Genomic DNA, 15,052 nt, shown 5'->3' on the forward strand with positions numbered 1-15,052 from the left:
AGGGGGATCAACCAGATTCTACCCGGGCAGCCCTAATGTGCCACAAACTTAAAGTTGACACCATTATGGAAATACTCGACGAAGAGGGTCTTCTACGGCACGACCTCCAGGACATTGCGAACAGATTTCACAGGTATTACTCACAACTATACATCTCCCAGACCTCCCCTGAAGACCATGTAATTTGCTACTACCTAGAGCACATACAAATGATGTGGCTAACGGACACACATAGGGAATACCTCATTGGCCCACTCACCCCGGGAGAGTTCAAAGCGGCTATTAAGTCTATGCGCGCTGGTAGTGCCCTTGGTATGGACGGGCTCACAGCCTCCTTTTACAGGGCATTCCAGGACCTGCTTGTTCCACACCTCATGACTGTTTGAGCACAGGTCTCAAGCCGAAAATATGCCGTCCTCCATGAGATAAGCATTGGTAATTATGCTATTGAAACCAGGGAAGGCTACAGAGGCCTGCTCCTCTTACAGACCGCTATCCTTGATAAATGCTGTTTCCAAGATATATGCAAAAATACTAGCTAACCAATTGGCCCCACTGGTCCCCCTAGTGGTGCGCTCGGAACCGGCGGGTTGTGTGCCTGGGCGCAACCTCACCCTAAATTTACGAACCATATTTGGCATGATTCAAAGACTGGATCCTGGGGTTAAAGTGGCAGCCGTATTTTTGGACACAGAGAAGGCGTTTGATTCTGTAGAGTAGGCCTTCATGAAGGGAGTATTGAAGAGAATCAGGGTGGGAGAGATTTTCATTAAACTAGTAATGACACTTTATACCCAACCCACAGCTCGGGTTAGACTGGGAAGGGAGGTAACTGCGCCCATAGCCATTTTCAGAGGGATTCGACAGGCCTGCCTCTTGTCCCCACTGCTCTATGCATTAGTAGCTGAGCCATTGGCCTGTGCACTGCGAGAATATCCTAAGCACAGAGTATTAATGTTCCCGGGTTATCACTTAATAATCTCAGCATACTCTGACGACACCTTGCTGTATGTTCGGTATCCAGAGGCCAACCTCAACCCAGACCTATCTGAGGTGGTACAATTTGGGAATTTGTCCGGACTTTGGATTAACTGGTTGAAGTCGCTTATTTTCTCACTAACCCCGGTGACCATCCCAGCCAGGATAAACTTCCCCATGCAATGGACCTCAGATCTGATTTGATACCTCCGTATACAGCTCCATACAGACCCGACAGTTGTGATGGCAAAGAACTATGATAGGGCCATTTCAAAACTAGAGGACGATATTAACAGGTGGATTAAACTGCCCCTCTCCTTGATGGGACGCATTTCCCTAATGAAGATGGTGATACTACTCCGGTTCTTATTATTTTTTCTTAACATTCCCGTATTGCTGTCACGTGCAGTGGTTGCGACCCTGCGCAAATGGCTGACTAGACTCGCCTGGGCCGGGAAGCAGCTGAGGATTCGGTGGTATACACTGACACTCTCGTATGTGTCCGGGGGACTGGGGGCGCCAGATTTAGAACTCTATTATAGGGTGGCACAGGCTCCCCATGCATTCAGCTGGTTACATGGTCCTTCGGACTTGCCACATCTTTTTATTGAACGGGACGCGGCGGACCAGCGCAGACCCTGCTTTTGCCCCCAGTCAGACGACACGGGGTTCTGGACTCCCTCAATACCACTGTGCATGCATGGAGTATGCTGCTAGACATACAGGCGGGCGCACTCATGTACACTCCGCTCATACATTTAGACTGGTGCACTTGGCTTCCAATGTGCAATGAGCGTGCTGTGCTCCGCGTAATGGAGCGCATGGGCATATTCACATTAGGAGACTTCTACCAAGACTGGACAGTACGCAGATGGAAGGACTTGACTGAGGGAATGCAAGGGCTCTTGCGACTGGCTAAATACCAATATCTTGGGGAATGGCATGCATGGCAGGAGTTGCTGGGAGAGGACATGCAGGAGCCTGCCGCACTTCCTACGCTCTCCTACATTATTAAAGCAAGCTAGCCAGCGAAACTCATCACAGTGCTATACTCCCTGGTCCAGGAGCCGAGGAAAAAGCAACTACACAAAGGCAGAAGGGAATGGCAAAAAGACCTTGAAACGGTAATTGTTGATAGGTGCCGGACATACCGATGCGAGGCCATGAAGTGGGAATCCCTAAATGGCAGGCACCGCCTAATACATTTCAAATATATTAACAAAGTATACTACACCTCTCGTAGGTTGGCACGCTTTGGGTTGCAGGATACGGCGAAGTGTGACAGCTGTGTGGAGACAGATGCTGGGTTCCTCCATGGGGCGTGGTCCTGCCACAAGATTTTGTCCTTCTGGGAGAAGGTTTTCTCGATACGGAGTGAGGTAATTGGACAGCAATTATCACCCAGCCCATTGGTTGCGCTTTTGGGGTATGACTGGGAGATACAAGCAAACTGTAGAAAACTGGTGGCAATGGGACTGTTACTGGCCAAGCGTAGGGTAGCAATGCGCTGCGAGAAAGGTCCCACACCACTCATTAAAGACTGGAACGCAGGCATGTTGTACTGTAATGCACAATCTGACGCATACAATGAGCTCCTCCCCCCCCCCCCCCTCAGTGTCACATTAAGGGCTTTTGGGGATTATACCAGCAATATCTGATTGGCAAAGAAACTGGTGAGCCAGAAGTTGTGGATGTATGAGATGGTCGCTTTGGGGGAGGTTTTTTCACCGTCACAATTGTAACTAATTGTTAGGTAAGAAGTCTTATTTGGATAGCCTTGAATAATCTGTTCCTTTGTGATCTTTACTAAACTGCATGACGGTCTGTGCACCCGTGGACAATTTAGCACGTAGTTTCAGTGTCATGCCGATGCAAGAAGTTAAAACATGTCCAACAGTGAATAGGGTTTGTCTTGCCCTGCTGGTTTTTTGTTCTTGTTAATGCTAACTTTCAGTTTTATTTTCCGCTGCAATGGGATATTTGCTGTGATATTGTGTACTAAGTTTACAAAATGCAGTAAATAAAATAAAGCGGACGTCGCATCAAGTTGTGGTTGTGCTGCCACATATCTATTTATACGCACACTGATTCTCCATGCCAGTGATGCACAAACTTTTTCTTGATCGGTTATAGGCACACCATATCAGCGGTACTAACAGTAGTCAAGGTGATGATTTAATGACGTCTGCTACTCATTCTGGAATATAGCGCTTGAACATTTGGTGATGAGTACACCACAAAAAGTAGTTGTTGTGTTTTCTCCTTCTATTCAAGTCTTGTTAATCTATAATGTTTACATGTGTAGTCATGGCTGCCAGTCAAATGTTTAATCATCATACGTTATTTTTGCGAGCACCTAGTAAACCTTTCCTGGTGTGGAAAAAATGGTTTGGGACATTTGAAAAATATTTTGTTGCTATGGATGTCAGTGCATTTTCAGCAGAAAGAACATTTTGCATTATTATTCAGATTTTTGGGGAATGCTGCTATTGAATGTTTGCTAATTTGCTACTTATTCCAGCACCTGAAGTGGGAGATGCTTCATGGGATGTTTTTTGAAGAAGCAGGAAGTAGGTTTGAAAAGCAATTTACTAATGAACCTAATATAATGATTGAACGTTATAGTTTTTTTTAAAGAGGAAACAATATGGAGAAGAATCTGTAGCTGAAACTTTATGGGTTTTAGATGCTAATTGGTAGTTTGGTGAGAATGTAGATATAAATATCACAGCTCAATCTGTGTTTAACTGTAAATCTAATCAAAATCGAGAATGCTTGTTAGCATGTCGGTACCCAATACTTTCTGAAGTGTTGGGCATTTCCAAAATATTGAGAGGTCCATATTGTCAGCTAAGGCTTTAGATGTGAGTGAAACTAATGCAAATAGAAAGTGTAATAAATGTAATAGAATTGGACATTTTCAATGCATTTGCAGAAATATCAAATTTAATAGCAAAACAGGATGTATTAACACTATTGAGAGCGTGGATAATGCTCTTGATAATTTGGTATGTACCTTGCTCGATTCTGAATCAGAATTTAACATTAATTTGGTAGAGACTGGTTTTAAAGTACCTTTGGGTATGGTACATATTTGAAATGTGACTAATGACATAATGACTGATTTGGGATATCCGATCACCATTTTGTCAGAGATTACTTTTAAAGACAATTGGAAAAAATTTCTATTGAAGAAAGTGGACATCAATCCTAAAGCTTTTGGGAATTTTGATATTGAGATGTTGGGATATTTTGAGGATAATCTAGAATTTGAAACTCCAGTCATACAAACTAAAAATCTATGTGACTATTAATAGCAAAGATATATTTGGCTGGGTATGATTTGGGCAAATTAGTAGTGATATGTCCAGCAACAGATTGTACATTTTTGTCAAGGAAATTGATTATCTGGGACACAAGCTCACAAGGGATGGCATTCAACCTAAAAGTGATTTGCTGGATGCCATAGCAAATGTGATTAAGCCATATGACAAAGGTTCTCTGAGATCCTTTGTAGGTTTAGAAGAATATTATGCAAGATTTTTTCAAGGCTATGCAGTTTTTACTGAATCTTTACATAAATGTTTGAAAAAGGTTGAGCATTTTGTTTGGACTGAACTACAGGATGAAGCCTTTGAGAAATTAAATCCTTGTTAATTCAGGCTCCTGCACTTAAACGGTTTGACCCCCTTGGTTAATTGTATGGCACTATAGGTGCTGGCTCATTAAGATTGGGGGCAGTTTTCAGTCAAGTGGCGGAATGTATGGAGAGCACTGTGTCTTATTTACAGAGTGCTAAGAAGAGCAGAGTTAGATTACAGTAGCATGGAAAGAGAGGCTTTGGCTTGTCTCTGGGCAGTGGAAAAGTGTAAAACAAAAATGTGGGATAAAGCATTTGTTCTCTTGACTTCTCATAAGCCCCATGTGTACATGATGAATAGAAGTAAATCTGGAAAGGCTTCATCAACATATAGCGGGGGCAAAGATTTGACTGCTGATTGTTTATTTAGATTACCTCAAAGAGGTGATGATGGTGAGAAGGTGCTGAATCAACAGAAGTGTGTTGCAGCTGTGAACCCAGTTGATAACTGTGGTATTACTTTTTTGGTGATGGAATGGTTGAAAATGAGAAGTGGGCAATTCATTTTTGCTTGTTAGTCTCTTGAGAGTGGGTGGCCTCTCGGGTGGAATTTGAAACTTGATTTGTAAAGCAGGTGTAGTGATTAAAGTGTTAAAAATGGAATATTGTTGAGGCATGATTTGTTTGTACCACCTCTTGTTTCCGACATAGATTAACCAGTTTAGCTCATCAAGATCATCCTGCTGTTACAGGCACAAAAACTTTTCAAACATTAGTTGCCTGGAATGAATTTTGCTGTAGTGAGATTTGTTGATGCGTGTGCAATTTATGTAAATTCAGACAAACATTGGAAAGTGACCTGTGAGCCATCTAATATGTCAGAAGTACAAAGTAAACCTTGAGGCAAGGTTTCCTTTGATTTTTCAGGTCCATATAATATACTGGAGCAAAATAAGAAGCTTTTGATTGCCCTCATGATACTTTTTCAAAGTGGATTTATCGTACTTTTGTAGGTAATCCCACTACAGAAGAGGTGATAAATTTTCTGGATAATATTTTCCAAATTGAGGGTATGCCAGGAGTTTTGATGTCTGACAATGGAGTACAATTTAGTTCTTCCCAAATGACATATTCTCTGAAATTGTGTGGTATTCTAGCTGAGAACGTACAGTTATATAGTCTTGAGGCCAATGGTCAGGTTTAAAGGGCCAATACATTTTTGAAAGAAGGGAATCAATCTGCCTTGGGTAATAAGAATGTTCAAGAATTTTAAAGAACATTTTTGGAGTTATAACAATGCTCCACATTCAACTATTGGTGTTTCTCATTATTTAATGGGAGAGAGAGAAAGTAGTGTCTTTAGAATTCCTGAAATTTGCAAGGCTGCCACATTGAAAAAAGGGTTTGAGGTAGTAGAGAAGGTCAGGAGTAATCTATGTTCTAGACAGATTAGTTATTAAAATTTATCAGGACAAAGTGAACAGAACGAAACCTACAAATGTAAAAAAGGAGATTAAATACTTACATCCAAACCTGGTTTAGTTCATAAAGGCGACTCCAAATTTGCAAAACCGGTCCAAGTTATTGTGTGTGTGTGTGTGTGTGTGTGTTTGTGTGTGCATATGTATATGTGCAATATATATTATATACACTCACACATACTTTACAATCTTGATAATGTTGAGAATTGATGTTGAGCTTTGCACTTTACAACCCTTATGCTGCAGAGATAATTGACTGCAAATTTGCACATAATGAGGGATATTAATATCCCATTATGACTGCCTTATATATCTTTTTAGATTGACACGGTCTCGCGTCGTTAAAAAACTTTCTAAAAACCTTTTTTATAATATTTTGGAATATATACTAGTCAAGATTATTATATTGGAAAAAGCAAAAAGGTGCAGTCTAGATTGATAGCGATACCTTGAAATCTATTGAGTCAGATGTGGTGAAAATATAGTTTAAGGAATGATATATAAAGAAATTGGATAAGTATCTCCTTGAGGGTTACGTGGTAACCACTAAATGTACTATTTAAGAGCTAAACCGTATTACAACTTCAAAGAGGAAAATGGTGGGATTGAATAGTAGAAGTCTACTTATTATTTATTTAAAGTACACATGTAAGAAAGTATCGTTAACAGTCTAAAGGACCTTTAAAAGAAAATCTTAATGATTTGGTGTCACTATGTTAATATAGTACTTAACTGGAATATTTGAGAACATTGGGTAAAACAATTTTTGGAGAGAAACATTTCTTTAAGAGGATAAGAGAACAGTGTTTGTCATGAAAAGGTTTGAGTACTTTACTTGAATAAATGACAAAAGGGCATCTTGAAGTGAAAATGTACAGAAGGGAAATGTAAATAATTCCTTCTGCATATCTTTCACAGAAAACTGTGTATAAGAAAAGTAAAAAAATATTTTAAAGCTGGTAGTTGTTAAATTGTTTATACAAACAAATTCTTTGTTTCATACTCCAAATGTATAATTTTTCTTGGTGGTTGTAGGAGGGGTTTTCCCCTTTAAAAGTACACTCTGGTAATGCACTCTATGGGACTGTGGAAGGTCTGCTTGCTTTCTGGACCAAGGGAGATTGCAGTGTAAAAAGGAGCTGGTTTGATGAATCGATTATTTATTTTGATAATCATGTTTTATAGTAGTGCATAACATCAAGGGTTATGTAATTTAACTCATCGTGTCTTTCTGTTGTGGAATCAGAATGTTAAGTTAGAACAGGTTGAGAATTCTGGGGTTAACAGGAGATGGAGTTTGAGACAGGAGCGGGAGGTCGTGCTTTTTACCTGTTGTCCACCAGTAGGCTTTAATGGATATTGATAAAAGTCAAATTCATGTCAACAATGCTCCATGTATTCCTGATTTGGCTGGGGGGAGGACTATGGGGGACGGGGATTGACTGCATTGTGTTCTGTGACCTAATAAAGTTTGTTTAAAAAAAAAAAAAAAAAAAACAATGCTCCATGTATAGTATTGAAAGGGGCTGAACGACAGAGTACATGGATTACTATGGTAAGTGATGTACTCCAAATGGCATTCTAGCCCTTGTCATTTATTCTGCTGTTATGATATCCAAGCACAACTGTTCTTTGGTGATGCACCTGAAACATCCATCAAAGGCCTGGCCAAATGTGTTCCTGAGCCTGCTTGGAGGAAACTGGGTATCAAATCTGGAGTTTAAGAGCTTTTTGAAACATCATGGCATAACGGTTCTTGGCTGACTCTTGGGAGATGGGTTTCTATTGGAGTTGGTTGGCTAACTCAAGAGGGACAGAGTTGGAGGGTCCTCTTTCAACCTTTCATAAGCTTCATTACTGGGGTCCTGACCCGGTCACTTATGGGCACTTGAAATAGTAGTTTCCTTTGTCCTAACCAAGCTGAAGAAATTTCCAGAGATGGCAGGAATGCCTAAAGCAAAGTTGGCATTGAGGGCGTAAGTGACAATCCACCAAACCAGGGAGTACTTGGAAGCATATTTTCTGGGCTACGATCACCATATCCAAATAAAAGTATCTTTAACAAGCATTGGCATAGCCGATAGGTCTCGCCCTTTGGGACCTTATAAGTGTTTAGCCATGCAACGGTTGATGTTGTTGCACCAAGGATATTGTGCTGCATAACTAAATACTTATAAGGTCCCAAAAGCGAGACCTATGGAATGGAATGGAATGAGAATTTGTATAGCGCGTTGGCTACCCAGGGGCTTCCCAGCGCTGCAAAGAGATTGGGTTGAGCCGGAGAGGCTGGAATGAGTGAAGCTGAATGAAGATTTAAACCGAAGTTTTGCTGAAAAGCCAGGTTTTAAGAAGTTTACGGAAGGTGAATAGATTGGGTTCTGATCTGATAGGGAGGGGAAGAGAATTCCAAATCTTGGCTAGGTTGTAAGAGAGCGAGCGGCCTCCACACCTGGCTTTCCTAATGCGTGGTACTGAGGCGAGGTGGGAGGTCGCGGATCTGAGGGGGCGGGAAGGCTGATAGGCTTTCACCAGGGGGGAATTGATGGAAGGGCCTGTTCCCCAGTAGGAGCGGTGTGCAATGCACATGCTCTTAAATTCGATTCTGGATCTCACCGGGAGCCAGTGGAGGTCCCTCAATCTGGCTCTGACTGAGGTTCGGCGAGGAATATCCAGGAGAATCCTTGCCGTGCAATTTTGAATAACCTGGAGTTTAAGTATAGATTGTGGGGCCCCAAGATATAGGGCGTTTCCACAGTCCAGGCGGGAGAGGATTAATCCTTGAACCATAATCCGTCTTGAATGGAACGGAAGGAGAGGGAGAATCTTACGAAGTAGTCTCATCAGCCCGAAACATGTGGCAGCGAGCTTGGTAGCTTGATGGTTAAAGGTGAGAGTTTGGTCGAGCCAGATGCCTAGGCTCTTGATTTGCTCCTTGGGTTGCGGGGGACTTCCTAAACAGAGGGGCCAGATAGGGTCAATGGAATTCGCGATGTTATTTCCAAGGAGCATTAACTCTGTTTTGTTCCCGTTAAGTTTGGCAGCTATGCCAATGCTTGTTACCTGTTGTCCACCAGTAGGCTTTTATGGATATTAATAAAAGTCAAATTAATGCCAACAATGCTCCATGATTACTTTGTCATTTATAAAGCTCTTTATTCAGAAAGCAATCAAGGTGCTAGGCCCAAGCAGACATGCAGAGGCGCATGAAATATCTGAAGCCAGCAGTGATCATCCCACAGTCCTTATACTTTGCTGATAATGGTGGTCCAAAAGAAAAGGGGTCAGATTGTGCCTCAAGCATTGCAACTTGACCAGGACCGTATTTGCTCAACGTACCATGCTTTAATTGGACAATGCTGTTAACAGCCCAATTTGGGTATTATTACTGGATCTATTATCAAAACTCATGCTTGGTGGGATGAGTGCCAGTCAATTCAAGAAGGTTTATCTAAAGTAACAGTAATATTTTAGAAACTAATGAAGTTGATGACTTAAACTGTGATCACTTGCACTGTGAATCAATTATGTTGTACTTTTAAAGCGCGCCTTGGCACCCGAGAGGGTATCCAGGCGCTTCCTTATGGTATTGGTCGAAGAGTCAGGTATTGAGCCCTGTCCTGAAGTGGGTCAGCGAGTGTGCAGATATGAAGGGGAAGGGCATTCCTGACTTTGGCAGCGAGATAGGAGAAGGAGCATCCTCTGGAGCGCCAGCGGTGTATGTGAGGTATCTGTGCAAGGGTGAGGTTTGTGGAGCGAAGGTTCCTGGGAGGTTGGTGAAAATGCAGGCGGCGGTTCATTTAGACATGTCATTGTGCATGAAGGGCTTTGTAAGCATGGGTCAGGAGCCTGAACTGGCATTTCTTCTGGATCGGGAGTCGGTGGAGGTCTTTCAGGTGCAGGATGATGTGGTTCCTCTTGGGCAGGTTGAGGAGGAGTCTGGCAGCTGCATTCTTGATCGCTTGGAGCCTCTGCATGAGTTTGGTGGTGGTGCCGGCATAGCGTGCGTTGCCATAGTCCAGTCAGCTGGTGATGAGGGCCTGTGTCACCGTCTTCCTGGTGCAAATGGGGAGCCACTTGAAAACTTTGTGTAGCATGTGGAAGCAGCCTGAGGAGATGGCGTTGACCTGACGTTTGATGGAGAGTTCTCTGAGGATGAGGCAGAGATTGTGGGTCTGGTCTTTAGGCGTGGGGGTGGGTCTGATTTCCGACGGCCACCAGGAGTCATTCCAGAGGGCGTGTGCCTGCCAAAGTTCAGAACTCTGGTCTTGTTCATGGACAGATGGCATTTCTGCCGTTTGGCATAAAATGTCATTTACATTGTCTCCTGTGTAAGAAGATCATCAGGACCTTGCCTTGCTCATAAAGTCAGAGCTGCAAAGCTTCCAGGGTTTCTGCAACTATTACAGTTATTCATCCCAGAATTTGCTGAATCTGTAGAATGACCCAAATGGGTTGCTGACTGTGAAGAGGCCTTTCACATGATGATGATCATGTCAATGGCTCCAGAAGTGAAGTTGACCGATTCCACTTAACTTTACTTCATGCATATCAGTGCCAGAATCAAAAGTTTGAAAGCAGTGCTGTATCAAGTAGAATGTGAACGATGCAAGGCTGATCACCTAGACTTCTTAAAGTCGGTCCAGAACGGAAGAGAATTACTCAAAATGGGATGTGACAGAGGCAATCCACCACTGCCTGTAGGGAGCTAAATTCACAATAAAATCAAACTAATATCCCATTCACCTTGTTACAGTGTCAGCTAAGTTGGATGTTAAAGAGCACAGATGACTAGTAGCGCGCTCTGCCTAGGACTGCAATTCCATGCTGTCCCTGAGAATACCTACAGCAATGTCAGGCGAGCTAGCTGTGCAGTGAATCAATCCCTTACAGGTTCTATCTTGGCACAGGAGTACATTCTGACTATCTTGACCCATTATAAACTTTCCCACAACGTACAGGCTGTCACCTAGATTCTTCCAGCTTCACCCAAACTGTCCTATCCTACCTCAAGGTCCAGGTCCTTAGTGCTGGGTAGGATTCTTCAACTGAAATACATTTCCACCAATAACCAGGGCCAGCTTCTCCATTCATGTATTGAAACATTTCTAAAATATCGGCTGCTGGAACTGGGAGGCAAATGTTGTTCTGGACCTCACAAATGCTACTAGCCTATTTCTTCCTGCGTTTAGTTGCGGTCATACTTAGATTTCAGTTGTTTTTTGTATTCATGCATAGATCTGTCATTTTTTGCTGTGCACACTTACAAATTGTTCTTGTGACACTTGAGCCTAATATTTTGTGTACTGTTCCTGTTCTGTTATAAAGCATTACTGTTTAAATGTTATGCTGCTAAATAAAATACATAGACCTGCTCTTTAGATTTGAACACAAATGCAAAACAATATAGAGGATAACTTGGGGCTTAGCTCGGACCCTTACATCAGTATGAGCAAATTCTCTGACATCCATGTGTATGATTAAAAATAAGCCAGGCTTTGACTTGTCAAAATTCCATAAAAAGATCCAGAGATTATGCATTTGACAACCGATTGCTTCTCCCAAACTTACCTCATTCTAGCAGACCCAACAATGTGGTCTTCAAGTAGAGCCTGAATGTGAGACTTTCACTTGGATGTTGCTCAATTAGACTGTGATGCTGAAGGTTGGGCAGTGCTCTCAGCCCCATATATTGACAGAGCATGGCATAGCTAGCTTTCCACACATAGCCTTTTGCCACTCAGACTTTGGGAGGGCTAGACACCAGGCCCAGGGAACACTAGCAAAAGAAATATGGCCTGGTACCACATCTCCCTTCCAATGACAGTCAAACTGTTTCTTCCAGAAAGCAACTACTGAACTGCTGTTCAGGACCTCTCATTCTTGCACCTTGGTGGTGGTAATGCCCTACCTACTTTATGACCACCACGATTACCCACTAGTATCCCTTAAGGGTATTCTATTTGCTTCTACAACATGTCTCATTCAGGGCCTAAAGAAACATGGTACCATCACTCCCATCCTGATGGAACACCATCGGCTTCCCTTGCTGGCACGCACCATGTTCAAAACCAGTTTCATAATTTATAAAACCATCATGACTAGCATCCCTGCTTACCTTCTATACAAGCTCACCATCAGACTAAGATGTGTGTTTAAAAAAAGACGGCAGGCATTTTCTATCTGCACACCCAGGTTTCTCCCTGAATCCATCAGGACTGCCACATGGCTGTTCCTGTTTAGGAAAAAAATGGAAGGCTCGCCTCTTTAAAGAATACTGCAGCACAATGCATTAACCATCCGCAACCTCGCTTCTTCCCCAATTACTCATTGACTTTATGCAACCATGTATAGGACGCTGCATTTTGGCTGGGTTCGCAATATAGAAATACCATATCCATTCATAAATACATACATGCATATAAACATTGGCGGATCAACACCAAAACCCATTAGGACTGCAATTCTAACCCGTAACCCAAAGCATGCCTTGGAGACGAGGAAACATTTTGGAGGTGCTATAATACTTCTAAACAGATCCACCATTGCCCTTCTCATCTTCAGGGCATGGGTGGTGACTCTGCAGTTCAGAAGCTCCCCTTAGGTACTTATTTGCCAGGGCTGAGTCTCGTACAGACCAGCCAGGCATCTGAAATCCTTATTATGGAAAGATGAACATAATTTGTACACACGTTTATGGCAAGGGCAGGCTAAGGTGTTGAGAGAGAGAGAGTGATTAATTTGGCGCACCCTCATCACAAGCCGTGTTTGGGAGGCTAAGACTATTAGTCTCTTGGTCCTGTTCTCCGGGACTCATATTTTTTTGACAGCCTGCCCCCTAGATCCTTAGTCACTGTCCCCCAAAGGAAGAAATAGATATTATGACCAAGACTTGTTTTGCTGCCACTCAGTGATCCCTGTTTCCAGATGTGACATTACATTTCATGCTCGTCAGTCCACAGAGACGAGTAATAGTGTTTTACTCTCCTATGAGTACGGGTTTGTCATCTTTGCATCGTACTCTGCAGACAACCTCGCTGTTGGTTAATAAATTTCTTCACCGCCTATCCCAATGAATCGGGGACACAAATTAAAATTCTAGTGGGTGGGAGCTCAGGGAAAATTCCTAGATCTACTTTATTCAGTGTGCTTGTACCTACCCTTTAATAGAATCCTGTGAAGTCACTGTGCAACACATGTGCACCTCCAGCAAAGGCAGGGACAGTGGCAGGATTCTTCTGTTATCTGACGGGTCTCTTTACATTGCTAGCCACCTTCACATAGTTCCACATTCTTCACTGATCCTGTGTGGAGAAAGATCAGAGAACCCAGGTAAGCTCTAGCTGGGCTGAAAACCCTGCTGGTGCAATGCAGAGTGGTCACTTTAACAGCAATGAGGCTCTGTGCTTCCTGGTTGAAAAAACTAGTTTTAGGATAATCACAAATGGAGAGTATACATAGCTCACCCCCATATGGTAGACACTTCCCATCCTGTTTGTGTTATGCACTTATTCAAACTCGGTCTGCGTGCCCATCTTAAAACCACAACCATTTTATAAAATTATCTATTGTGCCCCTACAGATTACATGATGTGAACCTGGGGAGGTTGGTGCATGGAGAACCCCAGGAAGGCTTTATTTCTCCAACCGCCATGGCAGTGAGCTCTTTACTTGAAAAACTAGGTAAGATCATTTGCTTCCTATCTATTTAAGCCAATTTTATTTTCTGAATTATTTTCTGAACAAGGGCTTGCACACTTGCTTGAAAATAACTTGACTCTGGTCAGCTTCTGTCTTAACTGCTCACTATGAAATAGAAATGCAATCTTAAAACTGGGGGAAAAACCTGCTGAAATGGATATAGGTTTGTGTCGTTCTTTTTACATCCATGTGCTTTAATAGGGTCCAAATTGTTGGACTAGTTGCTACTTGTGTTCCTCCCCATCACCACTCTGATACCCATATGGAGTAACAGTGGAATTTTTGAAGGTATTCTGACAGAATGGGCTGGATACTATCTCCGTTTGAGGGGCAAAGATCCAAAGACGGTCTTCCCTCCTAAAATGTAGGTGTATCTGAAACAAGTGTGGGATACCTATCACACCTGCACAGATTATTACAGTCCCAAATGTTATTTTGTCTTAAGGTTTGTTAGTAATGAAATGTGGAGTATTGTGAATGGAATAATCAATGTAGATAATTTAGGTTGGTTCATACCTGCCATGGTTCTTTGCATTTTTTTAGTTATGAAATTTGAGTGAATGTCAAGTTTAAAATCTGAGTGAAACACCTAAGCAAAACATTTCCAATAGACCATATATAAAGAAAGGGAAAAAATAAGTGGCTACATTAAAAATAAAAGTTGCACAGAGAAATGTCTGAATCTTGCGACTAGACGCTAACCTGTCTAATCTGTCTAGTTTTTGTGCATCACATCTAGGGCACTTTGCCATGAATCCACTTGCTACACCAGTTGTAAATGTGATACCTTTAAGAAGTTGATGCATTTTAGAGGTGAGGTAGTCATATAGGGTTTCCATTCCATAAAACATTTACTTGGCAATGATCCCACATTTCAAAAGCTCCAATGTTAATGGTATTCAGCAAACTGTCATGATGTGAGCAAAAACATGATGGCATAAAAGAGTTCATCTTTGAAAAATGTGGGTACTTCACATTTTGGTCTTTGGTTTGATGTTTGCAGTAAGAAAATTACATAACAAATTCACTGGGGTTAATATACAAATGTGTCATCCCCAGTGTAACACGAAAGTACACTTTGGTTGGAAGAGCTCACTCACCATATAGCAGTGAATGTTTAACATGTTAATTTGTGTGACTTGTTTGTTGCTACCCCCAATAAAATATGGAATTTCTACCTCAAATCACATTGGAAAATGAATGAGGCACAAATATTGTAAAAGTATAGAATATATAGAAGTACTTTAGTAATAACATTTTTCACTACGTTTGGTACAATTAGGGAGATTTTGACATTGTTTAAGTAATTTGATGC

At 42.0% G+C, this 15,052-nt stretch overlaps 1 protein-coding gene across 3 annotated transcripts in view; it reads left to right on the plus strand.

The window, feature by feature from the left end:
• MTHFD1L (methylenetetrahydrofolate dehydrogenase (NADP+ dependent) 1 like) overlaps positions 1-15,052 on the plus strand; it is a 1,409,858-nt gene that overhangs the window by 125,078 nt on the left and 1,269,728 nt on the right. For all 3 annotated transcript variants that reach the window (XM_085612491.1, XM_085612490.1, XM_085612492.1), the window contains exon 6: positions 13,619-13,719. In XM_085612491.1, the coding sequence (XP_085468617.1) occupies positions 13,619-13,719 (101 nt within the window). The remainder of the gene's footprint in view (positions 1-13,618; positions 13,720-15,052) is intronic.

Source organism: Triturus cristatus, chromosome 6 (assembly GCF_964204655.1).
Source record: "Triturus cristatus chromosome 6, aTriCri1.1, whole genome shotgun sequence".
NCBI lineage: Eukaryota > Metazoa > Chordata > Amphibia > Caudata > Salamandridae > Triturus > Triturus cristatus.